We start from the raw sequence: 18196 nt of genomic DNA, 5'->3' as shown, positions 1-18196 counted from the left end.
GAGAGCAGCTCAGGGAAGCGAGACCTCAGTGGAATGGCGCCCTGAGCTGAGGGGCCGCTTTAACGTGGAAGCTGACCCCTCCTTGATGATTACCCACCGGAACGCTGGTTCCCGCACCATGTGTACCCTGGTGGTCTAGTCGATCGTGGTGGCTGGAGCCTGCGTAGACACTCGGCACCTCCGGTCTGTCCCCTGAGACTGGAGGTATGACTGCTAACACGTGGGTCACCGCAAGCGGTGTTCCGCCTTACCTGTCCCCTTAGCGTCCGGCTGTGGTCTGGGTCCACCAACGGGGCCTTGGCTAGCACTGGCTCCGGGATGCCTGCCAAGATCCCCAGCTCTGTACAGGCATCGCGGCACCGGAGGGGTGATGGAGCAGCAGCGCAGACGTCCCACGGACAGTCTGCTGCTGTACGCTCTAAGTGGTAAAAGTAAAATAAAAAAATCTTAAAAATAAAAAGCTTAAGGGCTGCCTAACCATCCCCCTGGGTAATGGTGACCGACTCCGGCCGCCTATGTTGGCAACACACACCCATATAGACAGGACAAGAGGCAAGTAGAAGCCTTCCCTGTCTATAAAGATTGACACAGTGGGCAGGAAGGGATGGGGCTGCTGAGTACTGACTTAGAGGCGACAGCTCAGCATGTCTGCTGCTGTGGCTTTTGACTCTGTCTCTGAACTCGTCTGAAGAAGAAGACTGTCAACACTGAGTGCGCGGCAGCACTAGTGAGCGTTGTGGGTACAATGAAAAAAACCATCGCCATCAGCCCCACACCCACCATCGATGGCAGAAAACCTCGTGACCCGCAGAGACACGGGGAGGAGCAAGTTCAGAATATGAAACCCAACGTGTACCCTTGCGGGCTTGCTTTCTTTCCCCACGCTTCGGGCTCGCCCCAAGTTACTATTCCCAATAGATGTCCACATGGATAGTAAAACTGCTAGCCCACCAGCCTTGCACCTCCCCATGCCGTTGTGAGTCAAGTGGTTGTGATATCCGAGATTCTTTAGCCCACTGGTTCTCAAACTCGGTCCTCAGGACCCCACACAGTTCACGTTTTCCAGGTCACCTAGCAGGTGCACAGCTGTATTCATCGCTCGCAAACACATTTTAAAAGATCCACATGTGAAGCTAATTATTTCACTTGTAAATCTGTGAGGAGGCCCAGAAAACATGCACTGTTTGGGGTCCTTGAGAACCACTGCTTTAGCCCACTTGGTTCTAGCATCAACAGACCTACCCTCCAACGTGATCCATTCCATTAGGTACAGAATGCTCTACTCCTGGACTTCTTTCTTAAGTTATGATTGCAGACACCTGTGTTGAACTAGGTAATTGATGAGAAAGGTGTTTCTACACAGATGGCTGCAATCATAAATTAGGTGGGAAGTCCAGGAGTAGATTATTCTGCATGTAATGGAATGGGCATGTTTGAGGGTCTGATTCAACCGAGTGACATATCATTGTGGCCTGGGTAGAGAGGAGTGAGGCAAAGAAGGTGACAGGGAGGACAGGTTGAGGGCGGCACGGGGTGCATTTATTAAATAACAAAAGATGGTTATGATTTTTTTTAAATTACATTTTGCCTCATAATCTGGCCACGCCCACTTTAGTAAAATTGTGGGGGGCGCCACCCCGCGACATGGCTCCACCTCTGATTGTACACGTTAGATTAAGTCTTTATTATATAATATCAGTCATTAGAATGCTTTTGAGAATGCTCTTTGTATTGTGTATTAAACATTAAAATGCTCGATTTTGTAGAGATGTTACTAGAATATCTGCATTACATTAGTTAATATAATTGCATTGATTATTATAATGGGCTCCGTATTGAATACGGGTAATAAGGTGCTGTAATATACACTTTTTAATATATTTCACTAGATATTTCAAACCTGCCCTCACCCACATTGGACATAGACCACCCTTCCCCCACCCGCCTGGAAGTGGATAGATAGACGCCTATAATAATGCAGGTCGGAAGAAAGTAATGCCACCTACAGTATGGCCGCCTACAAGTCTCACCGGAAGTTATACTTGCTGCCTTTGACCTTTTTCCTCTGCGCTGTTTAATCCGCGCTGTGATTGGTACTCAGCACTTATTCCCATTGCTAGTTGCTACGCGTCAGTGTCATTCAGGACATCAAAATGGCGGACAAGCTAGGTGAGGAAGTGCGGCGTGTGCTGATATATTATTATTGTTATACAGCCATCGTAGATTGGTTTGTACGCTGTGATGTGCTGATATGCACCATCTGCGTTTCATGCTGACATAATAATTACGATTATATGGGTAACTACAGTTTTAATATAGAATTTTGTACTACGGGTGTCTTCTATTATGGCACGATTTCCATCATGGATAAAGGACAACTTTAGTTTCTGTCTAATAGGGTGGGGTTACTGGGGTCTGTCCTTTGGAAGGCTAGAGGGCGCCTTTATACCACCCTGTATATGTGTGTAATCAAAATTGTTCTAGGCAGAAAAAAAGCTTCCCCACTCCTGCTCTATGTGCTGGGAACACGACTGCTTTCCATTATCTTGCTGTGCTGCCAGTCCATAATGGTATTCCAGGGTTATATACAATAAAAAAAGTATAGATGTTGACATTATCATATTTTGTTGAGCTAATAATTAAAAGTTTTATACAGGATTTAGTCATTTGTATTATCGGACCTATTTATTAATAATCTCAGCACTGCTGCGATTATTAAGGATCCATGTCGCAGGGGCTGTTTTTTTAATTTTAATGAAAATATTCTTGCTATGTACAAAGGGGAACTTGCAGGGACAAAAGTTGCAGTAACCGCTATCCATGCGAGTTATATCCCGACATTTAGTAGAAGTGTTTCACAGAAGTGAAAGAATTCTCCGGGGGAAGGTGACACTGCACCTGTGTAGATTTGGTGTGGTGCAGTCTCTATACAAGAGAACCAGATATTCTTATAGTAAAAATTGCATCGCTTTAAATTTAAATCTAGTGTAAATCACCACACTTTTCAAGTAATAATATTTGCCATCGGATAGACTACACACATGTTCAATATGATTTGGGAGCTGTTACATCTGCACTCTTTGATTTAGGAAGGAAGCACTGGGGACGGCAGTATAGTGGAGCCAGGCACTGAGCCTGCGCTCACACTAGACCACCAGGGATGCGGGTCTGGAGCGGTGCCGGGGGTGTGTGCTTTCCTTGTTGAGCACAGGAGAAGGCCCCTTGTCCGCTGCTCTCAGCGCCTTTCCCCCGAGGTCTGGTGGGCTGAGGCAGCGATCCTCCTCCTGGGCCCGCCTCCTCTGTCTTCTCCGGTGGCCATTTTCTTGTGCTTCAAGTTGAGCCTGGGTTCCCCCTGCATACCTCTCCTCCAGTAAAGTCGGTGTAAGCAGCGCTCTTTACTACCAAACTGTAGGTATGGGTAGTTGAGGTTAGTGCCATATTTGCAGGTAATTTCCTGCATTGATGTGTGCCTTTATGCTAGCGTTGTCTGCCTGTATTTCTACTGTCAGCCATTTTTACTGTCCCTTTATCTTTAACCCTTTCTTTGATCTAACGGATGACAGTACTGTCAGGGTGGGTATTTGCCTCACAGTTCATTGTTATTGTTTCTGTGTGGTGTTTCACATGCCAAGATGTCAAGTGAGGATTCTGTGTCACTGGGTTCACCTCTTATTTTCTTGCTCCAGATGTAGAGCAGGTGTGGGGGAGGGGGCTGTACTGCAGGATGGCTTATGTACTGCATGCTTGGACATTACTGCTGCTCCTGCTGTGCCCAGCATGTTACAAGAACCTCCCTGGGCTTGTTTGGCACAGGCATTGACTGCTCTGGTAGACTGCGTTTCCTCAGCTGGGTTTCACGCAGCAGGTGCTAGTCTCGGCCCCGGTTCTCGGGGGTTCCTGGACAGATGGTGGTAGCGCAGTGCCCCCCCCCAGCAGACTCCTTCCCAAGAGGAACCCGTCTGTGTGAACTCCCTATCCGCCACGGTGCAGAACAGATAGGTTACAGGAGTCACCGCTTCGGCCTGCTAAGAGGCCGTTATTGTCACCAATGATTACTCACTATGATGAGGATGACATGTTGTCAGATACTGGCAAACTTCTGGATTTGTCTGACACTGACAACCCACACCCAGAGGTTGAGGTTAAGTCTAAAATATGTTTCTTCTTCAGAGTCCATAGGGGGTCCACTGGGTTGACCTTGGGGTATAGGTTGGGAACCAAAATCCGGGCACCACGCAGTTAAAGCTTTTAGCTCCCAGGATGCACTGGGTCTACTCTCCCTATAACCCCGCCCCCAAGCCAGAGGCACCTTAGTTTTAAGTTGGTGCCTGGCCGGAGTCGGGTTATTGCAGGGGGGCTGATTAGCAGCCACTTAGCTTTATTTTATGAGTTAAAGGGGCACTATACCTGGTACCGAGCAGACCTCTGCATCCAGATGCCCTGCTGCTAAACCTAAGGGTAAACTTTCAGCATGACGGGAGAGGTCTTCATCTGAGGGATTCCAAAGTGAGATACCGGCTTTTAGTTCACCCAGTGCTGGTGTCAAGTCACCACGGATGCTTGGGTAGGAGTTGTAGTCTCTCACAGGTACGTCCTCTCATGGCTCAGACTGCCTCCTCACCTGTTGTGTTACACAGGTCCTTCTTCAGACCCGAACAGGGCCTTCAAATCCAGAGAGCTATACAGGCCTTGCTGTAAGCAGAGCTATTTATGCCGGCCCCACTATCTCAGCGTGGTACTGGTTATTCTACTTTTTTTTTTTTTTTTCTGGTGCAGTGGCCGAATGGCCCTCATTGGCCTATCCTCTGTCTCAAATCCCTGAACCAGTTTCTAAAGGTGCCTGGGCTCAGGAGGAAACACCTACGCTCCATCATTCAAGATTTGGAACCTGGGGACTTTATAGTATTGCTGAATATTTAGGACACGTACCTACGGGTACTTATAGAGCCCTCTAATCAGCGTTTGCTCAGGTACGCTATGCCACAGCAACACTTACAATTTTCGGGCTCTGTCCTTTTAGATTGTCCACAGCCCCAAGGAGTTTACCAGGTTTATGGATTTTATGACAGCCCACCTGTTCAGTGTATCCGACTGCTCCAGTATCTGGACGACCTCCTTCTCTTAGCAGGATCACCAATGTACTTTGAAGCCATTTTCAAAGTTAACCATTGCTTTTCTTCACAAGCACAAATGGTTAATCAACTGGGAAAAAGCCCTCCCTGTATCCCTCACAGGGTATGATTCATCTGGGAGCCCTGCTGGATTCTCAAAACCGGTGAATCCTTCTGACGGGAGAATCCTTCTGACGTCAGACAAGATCTCCACTCTTCATCTAAGAGTGCGCGGAGGTCTCCACAATCGACAAGTGTCATTACACTCTGTAATGCGGGTTCTGGAATGCAGGCTGCCTTCCTTCGGAAGGGTGGAATATGCTCAGTTCCATTCCAGGCCTTTGCACAAACTAATCCTCTCTAGTTGGAACGGGTTTCTCCATCGGATCATGGTTCAGCCGATGATGCTCTCTCCGGAGGTGTGTCTGTTTCTACCTGGGTGGCTATGGCCATCTCATCTAAGGTAACCTTTACAACGGAGGCCAATCTCTAGGGCGCAGTGACCGGTCCGCACTCCTTCGGGGTATTTGGACGTCTGGCAATTCTGCCCTGCCAATTAATTTATTAGACCGTTAAGCTGTCTTAGGCCCTTAGTCTAGCCTAACACATACTGCACGGTACACCTGTAAAGGTTACGTCTGATAATGGCAGCGATGACGAGAATTTCACACATTCTGACATAGTCCAAGGGTCTCCTCCCGGCCTTTTCTGCAGTGTTCATTCCAGGAGTTCTCCACTGGGAAGTGGACTTCCTCAGCCGTCACAATGTGCATCCTGGGGACTGGTCTCTTCTCCAAGACAGGTTTCAACTCCTAGTCACCAGAGGGGGCCTCCCAGAGGTGGTCCTCATGGCCTCCTGACTCTATCAAACGCTGCCGGTGTTAGGATCCAGAACTAGAGGTACTGAAGCTACCTTCGGTGACGAGTTGTCAGTAAAGGGTACCTTTCTACTTCAGGGTCCATAGGGGTCCACAGGGTGACCTTGGGGTATAGCTGGATCCTGGATCCTCGGGCACCACGGAGTTAAAGCTTTTAGCTGCTCCCAGGATGCACTTGGGTCCAACCTCCCCTATACCCCGCCCCCGAGCCACAGGCACCTCAGTTTAAGATGGTGCCCGGCCGGAGTCGGGTCACCCTGCGGGGGGGGCTGCAGGAGCAGCCCCCTAAAGCTTTTTATTTAACTAGTTTAAATTTATTTTTCCATTAGTTTGGTTCTCCAGAGCGGCAGCGCTGGGCTGTCTGTAAGACGCCCACGCTGCCGCTCCTTCTCCCTGCTGGCGCCGCAACGACAGCACTGAACTGGGGATCGCGGCGGGGGAAGCCAGAGTCTGTACTAGCCGGACTCTGGCTTCCCCCGGGACTGCTGCCGGAAGACGCCGGGGAGATCAGGTAAGCCGCGCACCGCTGATTAGCGGCGGTGCGCGGGTAATGCCTTTCATATGCAGTCCCATGCCCCCGGTCTAGGGGACAGACCGGGGGCGCTAGCGGTGGCGGCGGGCCCCCCCTCCATCGGAGGCATACCCCGCTAGACCACCAGGGTAATTAAGCGGCAAGCGGGATGCCGCAACCTTGGGGGTTAAATATGCTAGCCAGGGGAGGAAGCCTTCCCTGTCAGCGGCTCCTCCCCTCAGCTCAGCGCGCCTTTCAGCTCGGAGTCTGGCGTCGCTGAGCTGCAGCTACTCGGGCCACTCCTCCTCTGAGGTCTCCAGCGGCCATTTTCTTACTGGCAGCGTGGATACTCTCAGGGAGCACGCGGACCGGTCCCCCTGTGTACCTCTCCCCCGACAAGGACAGTGTACACAGCGCTATAGCCCTCCCAGACACTGAATCTGGGAGGTTGATTGTAGTGGAAAGGTGCAGTGAGTATATCTTCCTGCATGGTATGTGACTTTTGCTAGTGCTGCCTGTCTGTGTCTTTTTTCTACTTACTGTCAGCCTGTACCTATCCCTTTCCTTCTCCTACAAGCCCTACAGGTGTGCGGGGGAAGGGTGTTTCTACTGACCTCACCTATATAGATCACGTATTTGTGAGGTCCGTCACATACAGTTGTGTGCTACACGGTGCCATATTGTGGGCTGTTGTTCAGCACACTGGTGAGTGCGCACGTTTTCTTCCTAAGTCATGTCTGAGGAGGAGATTGAGCACTCCGGGGCTCCAGCATTGTTCTCCTGCAGGCGCTGTTCTGCAGGAGTGGATAGGGAGGATTTGTCACAGGACGGCCTGTGCGGACGGTGCCAGGCGGTCCCTGGTATGTCTAAACCTCCCATTTCGCAGGAGCCACCATGGGCGATGTTTTCCCAGGTGCTGGTGTCCATTGCGGACCGTCTGTCGGTCCCGACTGCCGCCCCTACTAGGGCGTTGCTCCAGCCTGCCATCCCCCATTCCCCGGGTGTCCCACAATTATTGCAGACTCCCCCGGGGTCTCAGCCTGTTGGTCCCTATGCGGGGTTGCCAATGTATATTCAGTCCACCCCTGTGGCACAGCCGGCTGTGGTGCCGTTTCAGGCTCCTGTGACAGCTCCTCCACCCTGGGTGGATGCGCTTTCCCACACTGTCCAAGATTTGGCGGCAGCATCTTCGGCTTTTCAGTCGATGTTGCGCAGTGACGTGCCCTCCAGGGCGTCTAAACGCTCAGTCATGGCACAGGCTGCGCATCTTTCGGATTCTGAGGGGTTCTCGGATGATGGTGAGGTACAGGATGACTCAGCCTCAGATGCCTCAGTCCAGGAGGTAGACACTAAGTCTTCCATCAATGTGCGGGCTCTGGTTAAGGCGGTGCGGGCTATTCTTCTGATTGAGGATGAGGCACCCGCTCCCAAGTCAAGGTATCCTAGTTTTAAAAAAGCTAAGGTTACTTCTACAGCGTTCCCCTTGTCTGATCAGTTGACTGATCACATGGCGGTGGCCTGGCAGACGCCCAGTAAGCGTTTCCTGCCACAGAAACGCTTGGCGTCCAATTATCCATTCCCGGAAGCGCATTGTAAGAAATGGGAAACTCCGCCTGCAGTCGATTCCCATGTAACACGCCTCATCAGGAGTGCTACTTTGCCATTGCCGTCTATATCCTCGCTGAAGGATCCTACGGACAGGAAGGTGGAGACTTGTCTAAAGTCTATTTATTCTCTCTCAGGGGCTGTAGCCCGGCCGTCCATGGCCATCTCCTGGGTGGCCAAGGCCATTGAGGGGTGGGCCAACGCCTTGGAGGACACGTTTACGGATGAATCTCCGGACGTCCAGAGGGCGTTGTTAGGACAGATGAGAGATGCCGCCTCCTACATTGGAGAAGCATCTTTGGATGCTAGCCTGTTGACCTCTAGGGTTTCGGCGGCAGCAGTGTCTGCTCGTAGATCCTTGTGGTTGCGGTCTTGGAGAGCAGACGCGGATTCAAAGAAAGGCTTGGAGGCCTTACCTTTTAATGGGGAATTACTATTTGGTCCGGACCTGGACAAAATAGTAGATACCCTGGCAAAATCCAAGTCAGCCTTCCTCCCTTCAGCTACTACACCTGCTAAGGTCCGGAGCTCGGCGTTTCGTTCCTTTCGGGTTCAGGGCAAGGCAAAGGGTCAGTCCTTCCCGAGGCAGTCCGCACCCAAGACCGCCTCAAAGCCAAAGAAGCAAGCCTGGAGTGCTAGGCGCCCTTCTTCCAAGCCAGAAGATAAGCCTTCTGCGTGATGGGACGGGCCTCCCTCTGGGGGACCCCAGAGTGGGAGGCCGGCTTCTTCAATTCGCCCAGTGCTGGCACAATACCACCACGGATGCCTGGGTGCGAGAAGTGGTCTCCCAGGGGTACGCCCTGTCTTTTCGGCACAGGCCGCCTTGCCAGTTTTTTTGCACAAGTCCTTCTCAGGACAAAACCAAGGCCTTGCAGGTTCAGGAAGCCATAGAGGCCTTGCTGACGGCGGGGGTCATTATACCCGTACCACAGTCTCAACGTGGGATGGGGTATTACTCTACGCTGTTTCTGGTGCAGAAACCCAATGGCTCTCATCGCCCCATCCTCAATTTGAAGTCCCTGAACAGGTTTCTCAGGGTTCCCAAATTCAGGATGGAAACTTTGCGTTCCATCATACTGGCGATGGAACCGGGGGATTATATGGTCTCCCTGGATATCCAGGACGCCTACCTCCATGTGCCTATAGCAACATCGCACCAACGGTTTCTGCGGTTTGCTATTCTCCACAACCACTACCAATTCAGTGCTCTACCCTTTGGTCTCTCCACGGCACCAAGGGTATTTACCAAGGTGATGGCGGTCATGGCGGCTCACCTTCGGAGCCAGGGGATACGGTTGCTACCATATCTAGACGACCTCCTCTTGCTGGCAAGCTCCCCGGAGGTACTGATCCAGCATCTCCACCTGACGGTCGCTTGTCTACAGGCGCACGGCTGGTTGATCAACTGGAAGAAATCCTCCCTCATCCCATCACAACGGATGGTTCATTTGGGGGCCCTGCTGGACTCTCGTCAGCAACGGATTTTTCTGACTCCAGAGAAGGTCTCCTCCTTACAGCTGCGGATTCACAGTTGTCTGAGCAGTGGCAGAGTGTCGGTGCACTCAGCGATGAGAGTTTTGGGGTCCATGGTGTCGGCATTCGACATGGTGGAGTTTGCCCAGTTCCATTCCAGGCCCCTGCAGGGGCTGATTCTTTCAGAATGGAACGGATTGCCACACAGGATCCGCTCTCAGATGCTGGTGTTGTCCTCGGAGGTGCGTCTGTCCCTAGCCTGGTGGCTGCAGACAGCGCATCTCCTGGAGGGGCGCCCCTTTTGGATCCCGGAATGGGTTCTGCTCACGACAGATGCCAGTCTCCGGGGTTGGGGGGCGGTGACAGGCTCCTTGTCACTTCAGGGTCGTTGGTCGGCGGAGGAAGCGATTTTTCCCATCAACATCCTGGAACTGCGGGCAGTATACAGAGCCCTGCAGTCGTCCGGCACCGCTCTTCACGGAAGGGCCGTTCAGGTGCAGTCAGACAACGCCACCACGGTGGCGTACATCAATCACCAGGGAGGGACTCGCAGTCGAGCTGCGATGTCGGTGTCCCGCGTCCTGGCTTGGGCGGAGCGCTATCTTCCAGCTCTCTCGGCAGTTTTCATCCCAGGAGTCCTCAATTGGGAGGCAGACTTCCTCAGCCGTTACGATGTGCATCCCGGGGAATGGTCGCTTCATCCAGAGGTATTCCAACTACTCGTGGACAAGTGGGGGCTGCCAGAGCTGGACCTGATGGCGTCCCGTTACAATCACAAGCTGCCTGTGTACGGGTCAAGGACAAGGGACGCAGGCGCAAGTCTGATAGACGCGCTGTCGGTGAAATGGCTGTTTCAACTGGCTTACTTGTTCCCTCCGATATCTCTGCTGCCTCGAGTCCTGCGCAAGTTCAAACAGGATGGAGGCACACTGATCCTGGTGGCCCCAGCGTGGCCCAGAAGGCCGTGGTACTCCGATCTGCGGAGCCTGTCCATCGACGCTCCGTACCTCCTACCTCAACGGCGGGACCTGTTGTCTCAGGGGCCCTGTCTTCACCCGGATCTGGGTCGACTATCTTTGACGGCGTGGCTCTTGAGACAGCCGTCCTGAGGTCTCTGGGCTTTTCTAGCTCCGTTATTACCACCATGCTGAGGGCGCGCAAGCCTGCTTCCGCGAGGATCTATCACAGAGTGTGGCACACTTTCTTTCAGTGGTGCGAGGCCAGAAACTATGATCCCCAGGTGTTCCGAGTTTCGCGTATTCTGGCTTTCCTTCAGTCCGGTTTGGACTTAGGAGTACGTCTTTCTTCACTGAAGGTACACGTGTCTGGTCTGTCGGTGTGGTTCCAGCGCAGGATCGCTGCTATGCCGGACATACACACCTTTTTCCAGGGTGTTTTGAGAATCCAGCCTCCCTTTGTGCCACCTGTGGCCCCGTGGGATTTGGCGGTGGTTCTTAGGGCCTTACAGGGTCCTCCTTTTGAGCCCTTGGAGTCAGTGGAGCTCAAGTGGCTAACTTTTAAAACTGTTTTCCTCTTGGCAATTGCTTCTGCCAGGAGGGTTTCAGATTTGGGGGCGCTTTCTTGTCGTCCCCCTTTTCTGATTTTTCATCAGGACAGAGCGGTGCTTCGCACTCGTCCTGATTTCCTGCCTAAGGTGGTTTCCAGGTTCCACATTAATCAGGAAATTGTTGTACCAGCCTTTCAGTCACCTGATCTTTCGGCTGGGGAGACTTCCTTAGACGTTGTAAGGGCACTCCAGGTTTATGTGGACCGGACTAGTTCTGTGAGGAAGTCTGATTCTTTGTTTATCCTCTTTGGTTTTCACAGGAGGGGTTGGCCTGCCAACAAACAGACTCTAGCCCGTTGGCTTCGTTCTGTTATTATTGAGGCTTATATGCAGGAGGGTTTACCTGTTCCAGCCTCTGTTAAGGCTCATTCCGCTCGGTCCGTGGGCCCTTCTTGGGCTGCTAGCCGTGGCGCCTCTGCTGTTCAGCTCTGTAAGGCGGCCACCTGGTCTTCCATTCAGACCTTTTTGAGGTTCTATGCGTTTGACACCTTTGCCTCTCAGGATGCATCCTTTGGGCGCCGGGTTCTCCTATCAGCACAGGAGCGTCCCCGCCCTTAGTTGGACTGCTTTGGGACATCCCCAAGGTCACCCTGTGGACCCCTATGGACCCTGAAGTAGAAAACAAGAGATATGGTAAGAACTTACCTTTGTTATCTCTGTTTCTACGAAGTCCATAGGGTCCACAGGGCACCCGCCCTGACGCACCTGGCTTCATATGGGCTCTGTGACTGGTCACCGGTTTTCCGTCTCCCATTTCTGTGAGTATGGTTCTTGTGTGTTCCAGACTTCCTTCTCTCTGTTTCGTCTCCTCCTCCGGCCTGGGCTGCTTACCAACTGAGGTGCCTGTGGCTCGGGGGCGGGGTATAGGGGAGGTTGGACCCAAGTGCATCCTGGGAGCAGCTAAAAGCTTTAACTCCGTGGTGCCCGAGGATCCAGGATCCAGCTATATCCCAAGGTCACCCTGTGGACCCTATGGACTTCGTAGAAACAGAGATAACAAAGGTAAGTTCTTACCATATCTCTTGTTGTTTCCTCCGGTCTCCCTTCTTTCTCGGAAGTTTAAAGCGAGACGGAGATACTTTCCTGCTGGTGGCTACAGATTACCCCAGATGTCACTGGTACTTGGATTTTCAGAGTCTCCCCATCGACACTCCGTTCCTGCTGCTTCAATGTCCGGACCTGTTGTCAACGGGTCCTTGCCTTTCCTTGGACCTGGATCGTTTGTCTTTGACTACGTCCCTACTGTGGTCCTAAGGCTTCTCTGGCTCTGTCTTCATCGGGATGTTTACAACATGTAGGCCAGCTTTTGCTGGGCTCTACCACGGAATGTGGCGTACATAATTCTTATGGCATCGCTCTCGTAGTTATGATCCTCCAGGTGTTTCGAATTTCCAGAAGTTCTGGCATTCCTTCCAGCTGGCTTGGGTCTCGCCCTCCGCCTGGCCTTCCTGAAAGTGCGGGTCTCTGCACTGTCAGTATGGTTCGGATGTGGAATTGCTCCACTTCCGGGTATAGCATTCCCGGTAGGCTGTTTTAGCGGGGCGCGGCGCCCTGCCCTTCTTCTGGAGGGCAAAAAGCACCCTGCCCTCCAGGAGGAGGGCAAAAAGCGCCCTGCCCTCTCAGCCTGCGGGTGCCGTTCTCACCCGCGGGACTCAGTGTCCCGCGGGTAGAGAAACATGCGGTGACCCGGTCACCGCCGGAGAATAGACGCCGGGCGCATGTGCCCGGCATCTATTCTCTCTTTCCGCAGCGCTTGGGGGCTGCCCGGCATGTCCGTAAGCGCCGGGCACACACCCAAGTATGACGAAAAGGGGACGCGTCTTACAGACACGCCCCCTTTTCATGACCACGCCACCTTTTCGGGCGCGCGCGGCCATAACTTCCCTCTCCAGCTCCGGCACCCTGCCTGCCGCCGGAGCTAGAGTTAACACCACATATCCTCGCTCCTTCAATGTGTTTTCCCAATTCTACCTCCCTTTATCTCCCCTAGGGGCTCCTTGGGATTAGGCTGTGGTTCTTCGTGTCGTCCTGTGGCTTCCATTTGAACCACTAGTTTTAATAGCCTTTACGTGGTTTATAGCTTAGACTTCTTTCTTATGATGTTTACATCTGCCAGGAGAGTGGCGGAATTGGGAGCGTTCTCATGTGGCTCCCTCTTCTGGATATTTCAACAAGACAGGGTTGTGGGTCGCACTTGCCCTGTGTTTCTTCCTACAGTGTTTTTTAAGTTTCTATATTAATCAGGAACTTATTGTACCTACATTTCAGTCTCCAGTCCACTCTGCTAGGGTGACCTCATTGACTGTGGTCTGGCCTTTACGGATTTTCGTAGTCTGTTCGAGTTTCTTCAGGAAATCAGACTCCTTCTTTGTAATCTCAGACATTTAGCTAGATGGCTTCATATGTCTTATCGCAGGGGCCTACATAGGAAGGCCTTTCGGTTTCTGTTGATGCTGCTTCTACTCGGGCTGTAGGCAGCTCGCTGTGGCGCCTCTGCTGTTCTGCCTTGCATGGTGGCCACGTGGTCTTCTGTCCACACCTTTCTAAGGATCTATGCATTGAATTCCTTTGCCTATCGGGATGCTTTCTTTTGGCAACGGCTTCTCCTCTCATCACAGTAGTGCCCCCACCCTTATAATGACTGCTTTGGGACATTCCCAAGGTCAACCCTGTGGACCCTCTATGGACTCTGAAGAAGAAGAAAATGAGAGATATGGTAAGAACTTACCCTTGTTATCTCTTTTTCTTCGAAGTCCACAGACGCACCTGGCTTCATATGGGCTGTGTTACTGGTCACCGGTTTCCCGTCTCCTTCTCTGTGAGTATGGTTCTTGAGTGTTCCAGTCTTCTCTCTTTTTTTTTTTTTTTTGACTACTTACAAACTAAGCTGCCTCTGCCTCGGGGACGGGGTTATAGGGAGAGTGGACCCAGTGCATCCTGGGAGCTAAAAGCTTTAACTGCGTGGTGCCCGGATTTTGGTTCCCAACCTATACCCCAAGGTCAACCCTATGGATTTCGAAACAAGGGTAAGTTCTTACCCTTTCTATCTCTCTCTCATTATTCCAGGCCTCATACAGGCAGTCCGTATGGCCATGGTAACGATAACCTTCCTTCGGCTACGCCTACTTATGCTTACTTTAAGGATGTTAAGGGTGCTGCTGCAGTTTTTCACCTATCTGGTCAGTTAGAAGATCATTTAGAGGAGGCATGGAAGTCTTCGGGAAAACTCTTCGAACCTCAAAAGCAGCTGGCCTATGCATACCCTCTTGTGGAGGATTATTTCACCAATTGGGAGTCCCCTCCTCAGGTGGATTCTCATGTGACGCCGTTAGTAAGGAGTGCGACATTACCTATGCCGTCCATGTCTTCCCTGACTGATGCTACGGACCGTAAGCTCCCTCGCTGGAGGTGCCTCCAGACCGGCTATGGCAGTCTGCTGGGTGGCTCGCGCCATGGAAAGTGCCCTTGAAGCATCTTTTTCAGAGGAGGCTACCACTGAGCAGGTATTGCTAGTAATTCTGCTGCATATATTAATGAAGCGGCTCTGCATGTGAGCCTTCTGACTTCTAGGATCTCCGCGGCGGCGATGTCTGCCCGGCGCTCCTTGTGGTTCTGCTCTTGGAGGGCGGATGCTGAATCCAAGAGGGGTTTCGAATGCTTGCCTTATAATGTTTAAGTCCTGTTTGGCCCGGATTTGGACAAAATTGTGGATACGCTGGCGGCAGCAAAGTCTGCATGTCTACCTTCAGCTCCGGCTCCAACTGGGGCTGGGACCTCGTCCTTTCGGCCCTATCGCCCACGAGGTAAGCCTAAGGTACAGTCTTTTTCAAGACCCTTAGGAAACTAGAGGCTACCAAGCCCAAGAAACAGGCTTGGAGCACAAGGCGTCCGGCCGCTAAGCGGGACAACAAACCCTCAGTCCGGCGGGTCGGGCCTCCCCTTGGGGGATCCCAAGGTGGGAGGCCGACTTCTGCATTACGCCCGGTGCTGGTGTCAAACCACCGCGGTCACTTGGGGTATGCCCTCTCCTTCCGCAGATGGCCGCCTCATCAGTTCTTTACAGCCGACCTTCCTTCAGAACCGGAAAAGGCTCTGGCGTTCAGGAGGTTGGTACAATCTATGCTACAGGCAGGAGTCATAGTTCCTGTTCCGTTACCTCTAAGGGGGACAGGTTGCTATTCCAACTTATTTCTGGTGCCGAAACCAAATGGCTCATTCCGACCTATACTCAACCTGAAATCCCTAAACAAGTGTCTGGGGACCCCTCGATTTCGAATGGAGACTCTGCGTTCCATTTTTTTAGCAATGGAACCTGGGGATTTCATGGTGTCCCTGGATAGTCAGGATGCCTACCTGCATATTCCTATTGCCAGGGCTCATCAACGTTACCTCAGATTTGCGGTACGGGACCACCATTACCAATTTCAGGCACTGCTGTTTAGTCTTTCCACGGCACCTTGGGTCTTTACAAAGGTGATGGTGGCTCACCTGCGGTTGCAGGGGGTTCGCCTGTTATCCTATTTGGATGACCTTCTGCTGTTGGCAGGGTCTCATAGCCATCTGCAACTAACAATATCAGTGTTGCAGACTCACGGCTGGCTGGTGAACTGGAAGAAATCCTCCCTAACGCCTTCTCTGAGGATGTTTTATCTGGGGGCATTGTTGGACTTTCAGCAACAGAGGATCTTCTTGACGGACGACAAGATATCCACGTTACAGTCCAAAATTAACAATTGCCTTCAGAGTCGCCGAGTGTCCCTTCACTCGGCAATGCGGTTGCTGGGTTCCATGGTGTCGACATTCAACATGGTGGAGTATGTCCAGTTCCATTCCAGACCTCTGCAGATGCTGATTCTCTCCAGATGGGACGGGTTTCCTCATCGGATCAAGTCACAAATGATTGTGCTCTCTCCGGAGGCGCGCCTGTCGCTGATTTGGTGGTTACACAGGTCTCATCTCAACAGAGGACGCCCGTTTTGGATCTCTGTGTCCTAACGACTGATGCCTGTCTGAGGGGTTGGAGCGCTGTGGCGGGTCCACACGTTTTTCAGGGATGGTGGACGTCAGCAGAATCAGCCCTACCAATCAACATATTGGAACTTCGGGCAGTGTTCAGAGCGCTACAATGAGCCAGAGTCATTCTGCACGGTGCCGGTGCAAATTCAGTCAGACAACGCAACTACGGTGGCTTACATAAACAGTCAAGGAGGAACCCGAAGTCAGGCGGTCCTGAGAGTGGTATCCCGCATTCTTACTTATGCGGAAGGAAATCTCCCAGCCATATCTGCAGTGTTCATTCCGGGAGTGCTCAACTGGGAAGCGGACTTTCTCAGCCGTCATGACGTGCATCTGGGAGAATGGACATGTTTCAACTCCTAGTGGACAGGTGGAGACTTCCAGAAATAGATCTCATGGCCTCTTGACACAACCGCAAGCTGCGGGTATATGGATCTCGAACAAAGGACGCAGCGGCTCTCCTGATAGATGCTCTGTTAGTACGGTGGTCTTTCCAGTTTGCCTTCCTGTTCCCTCCGTTCTCCTTTCTTCCACGTGTACTTCGAAAGTTCAGGCAAGAAGGGGGCAAGATTCTGCTGTTAGCTCCAGCGTGGCCCAGTTGTCACTGGTACTCGGATCTCCATCGACACTCTGTTGCTGTTGCCTAAACATCTGGACCTGTTGTCTCAGGGTCCTTGCCTTTACCCGGACCTGGGTCGTCTGTCTTTGACGACCTTGGCTCTTGAGACATCCCTCTTAAGGTCTAGGGGTTTCTCTAGCTGCGTGGTGAATACCATGCTTTGAGCTAGGAAACCAGTCTCTGCCAGGATTTATCATGGGGTGTGGCACACCTATTTTGAGTGGTGTGGCCCTCGGGGATACGATCCCCAGCTGTTTCGGATATCCAGAATTCTGGCTTTACTGCAGGCGGGCTTAGATCAGGGTCTGACTCCTTGTTTGTCCTCTACAGCTTCCATAAGAAGGGTTGGCCTGCAAACAAGCAGGGCGATCTCTGTGGCTTACACTCATGAGGGCATTCCAGTGCCGTCCATTGTTACTGCTCATTCTACGAGGTCTGTGGGTCCTTTGTGTGCAGCTTGCCGTGGTACCTCAGCTGTTCAGCTGTGCAAGGCAGCCACGTGGTCTTCTGTCCATATCTTTTTTGTAAGGTATTACGCTTTTGATATCTTTTGCCTCTCAGGATGCTTCCTTCGGGCGGTGGATTCTCCTTTTAGCACAAGAGCGACCCCACCCTTGAAGGGACTGCTTTGGGGCATCCCCAAGGTCTCCTGTGGAGACTATGGACCCTGAAGTAGAAAATAAGAGTGATGATAAGAACTTTTGTTATCTCTTTCTACGAGGTCCATAGGATCCACAGGACTTCCACCCTGTCGCACCTGTGCTTCAGATGGGTTTTGTTCTGGTTACCGTTTGTTTCTATCTCCTGCTTTGTGAGAGTGACTCTTCTGTGTTCCAGACTTCCTTCTCTGTTTGTCCTCCTCCGGCCTATGGCTTGCTACTAAAATTGAAGGTGCCTTGGCCTGAGCGCGGGTGCATCCTGGGAGGAAAACTTTTGACGGTGTGGTGCCCGATGGACGAAGCCATGCCTATACCCCAAGGTCTCCTGTGGATCCTATGGACCTCGTAGAAATAGAGATAACCAAAGTAAGTTCTTACCATATCTCTTTTCCTTTATGGCATAAAGTGAACGGACGATGGTAAATTTGCCAAATTATGCAGGAAGGTAGTAAGTTTTCAATAAGCAAGCTAAACACATGGGAGATTTAAACTTGTGATTTGTAAATACATATCCCATAACACCAACTTTCAATTTTGTTTATTTTTCATTAGTTCCCCTAGCAGAGAAGAGACTCCTGGACGTTAAGCTTGGACAGCTGCCCTCCTGGCTTTCCACGTGTAATTTTACTCCAAATGGTATTCTTGCAGCCATTGGGAGAGGTCAGTACCTAATCTCTAAAAGAATATATATACTGCTGAATACCGCTGACAGGCATATTATCACATGTATTACTCCATTTTGATATTTGACCGAACA

The 18196-nt window shown here is 51.7% G+C and overlaps 1 protein-coding gene across 1 annotated transcript in view; it reads left to right on the top strand.

Annotated features, from left to right (window-relative positions):
- The first annotated feature begins 2043 nt into the window (after nt 1–2043).
- ATP5MF (ATP synthase membrane subunit f) overlaps nt 2044–18196 on the top strand; it is a 46764-nt gene continuing 30611 nt past the window's right edge. The window contains exons 1-2 of the mRNA XM_088466677.1: nt 2044–2169; nt 17992–18099. Of these exons, the coding sequence (XP_088322803.1) occupies nt 2154–2169; nt 17992–18099 (124 nt within the window). The 5' untranslated portion in view covers nt 2044–2153. The remainder of the gene's footprint in view (nt 2170–17991; nt 18100–18196) is intronic.

The sequence above is a fragment of the Taudactylus pleione genome, unplaced genomic scaffold (genome assembly GCF_031769625.1).
Source record: "Taudactylus pleione unplaced genomic scaffold, aTauple2 ptg000066l, whole genome shotgun sequence".
In the NCBI taxonomy this organism is placed as follows: domain Eukaryota; kingdom Metazoa; phylum Chordata; class Amphibia; order Anura; family Myobatrachidae; genus Taudactylus; species Taudactylus pleione.
Note: the sequence above shows the minus strand (reverse complement) of the source record. Positions and strands in the feature narration are given on the sequence as shown.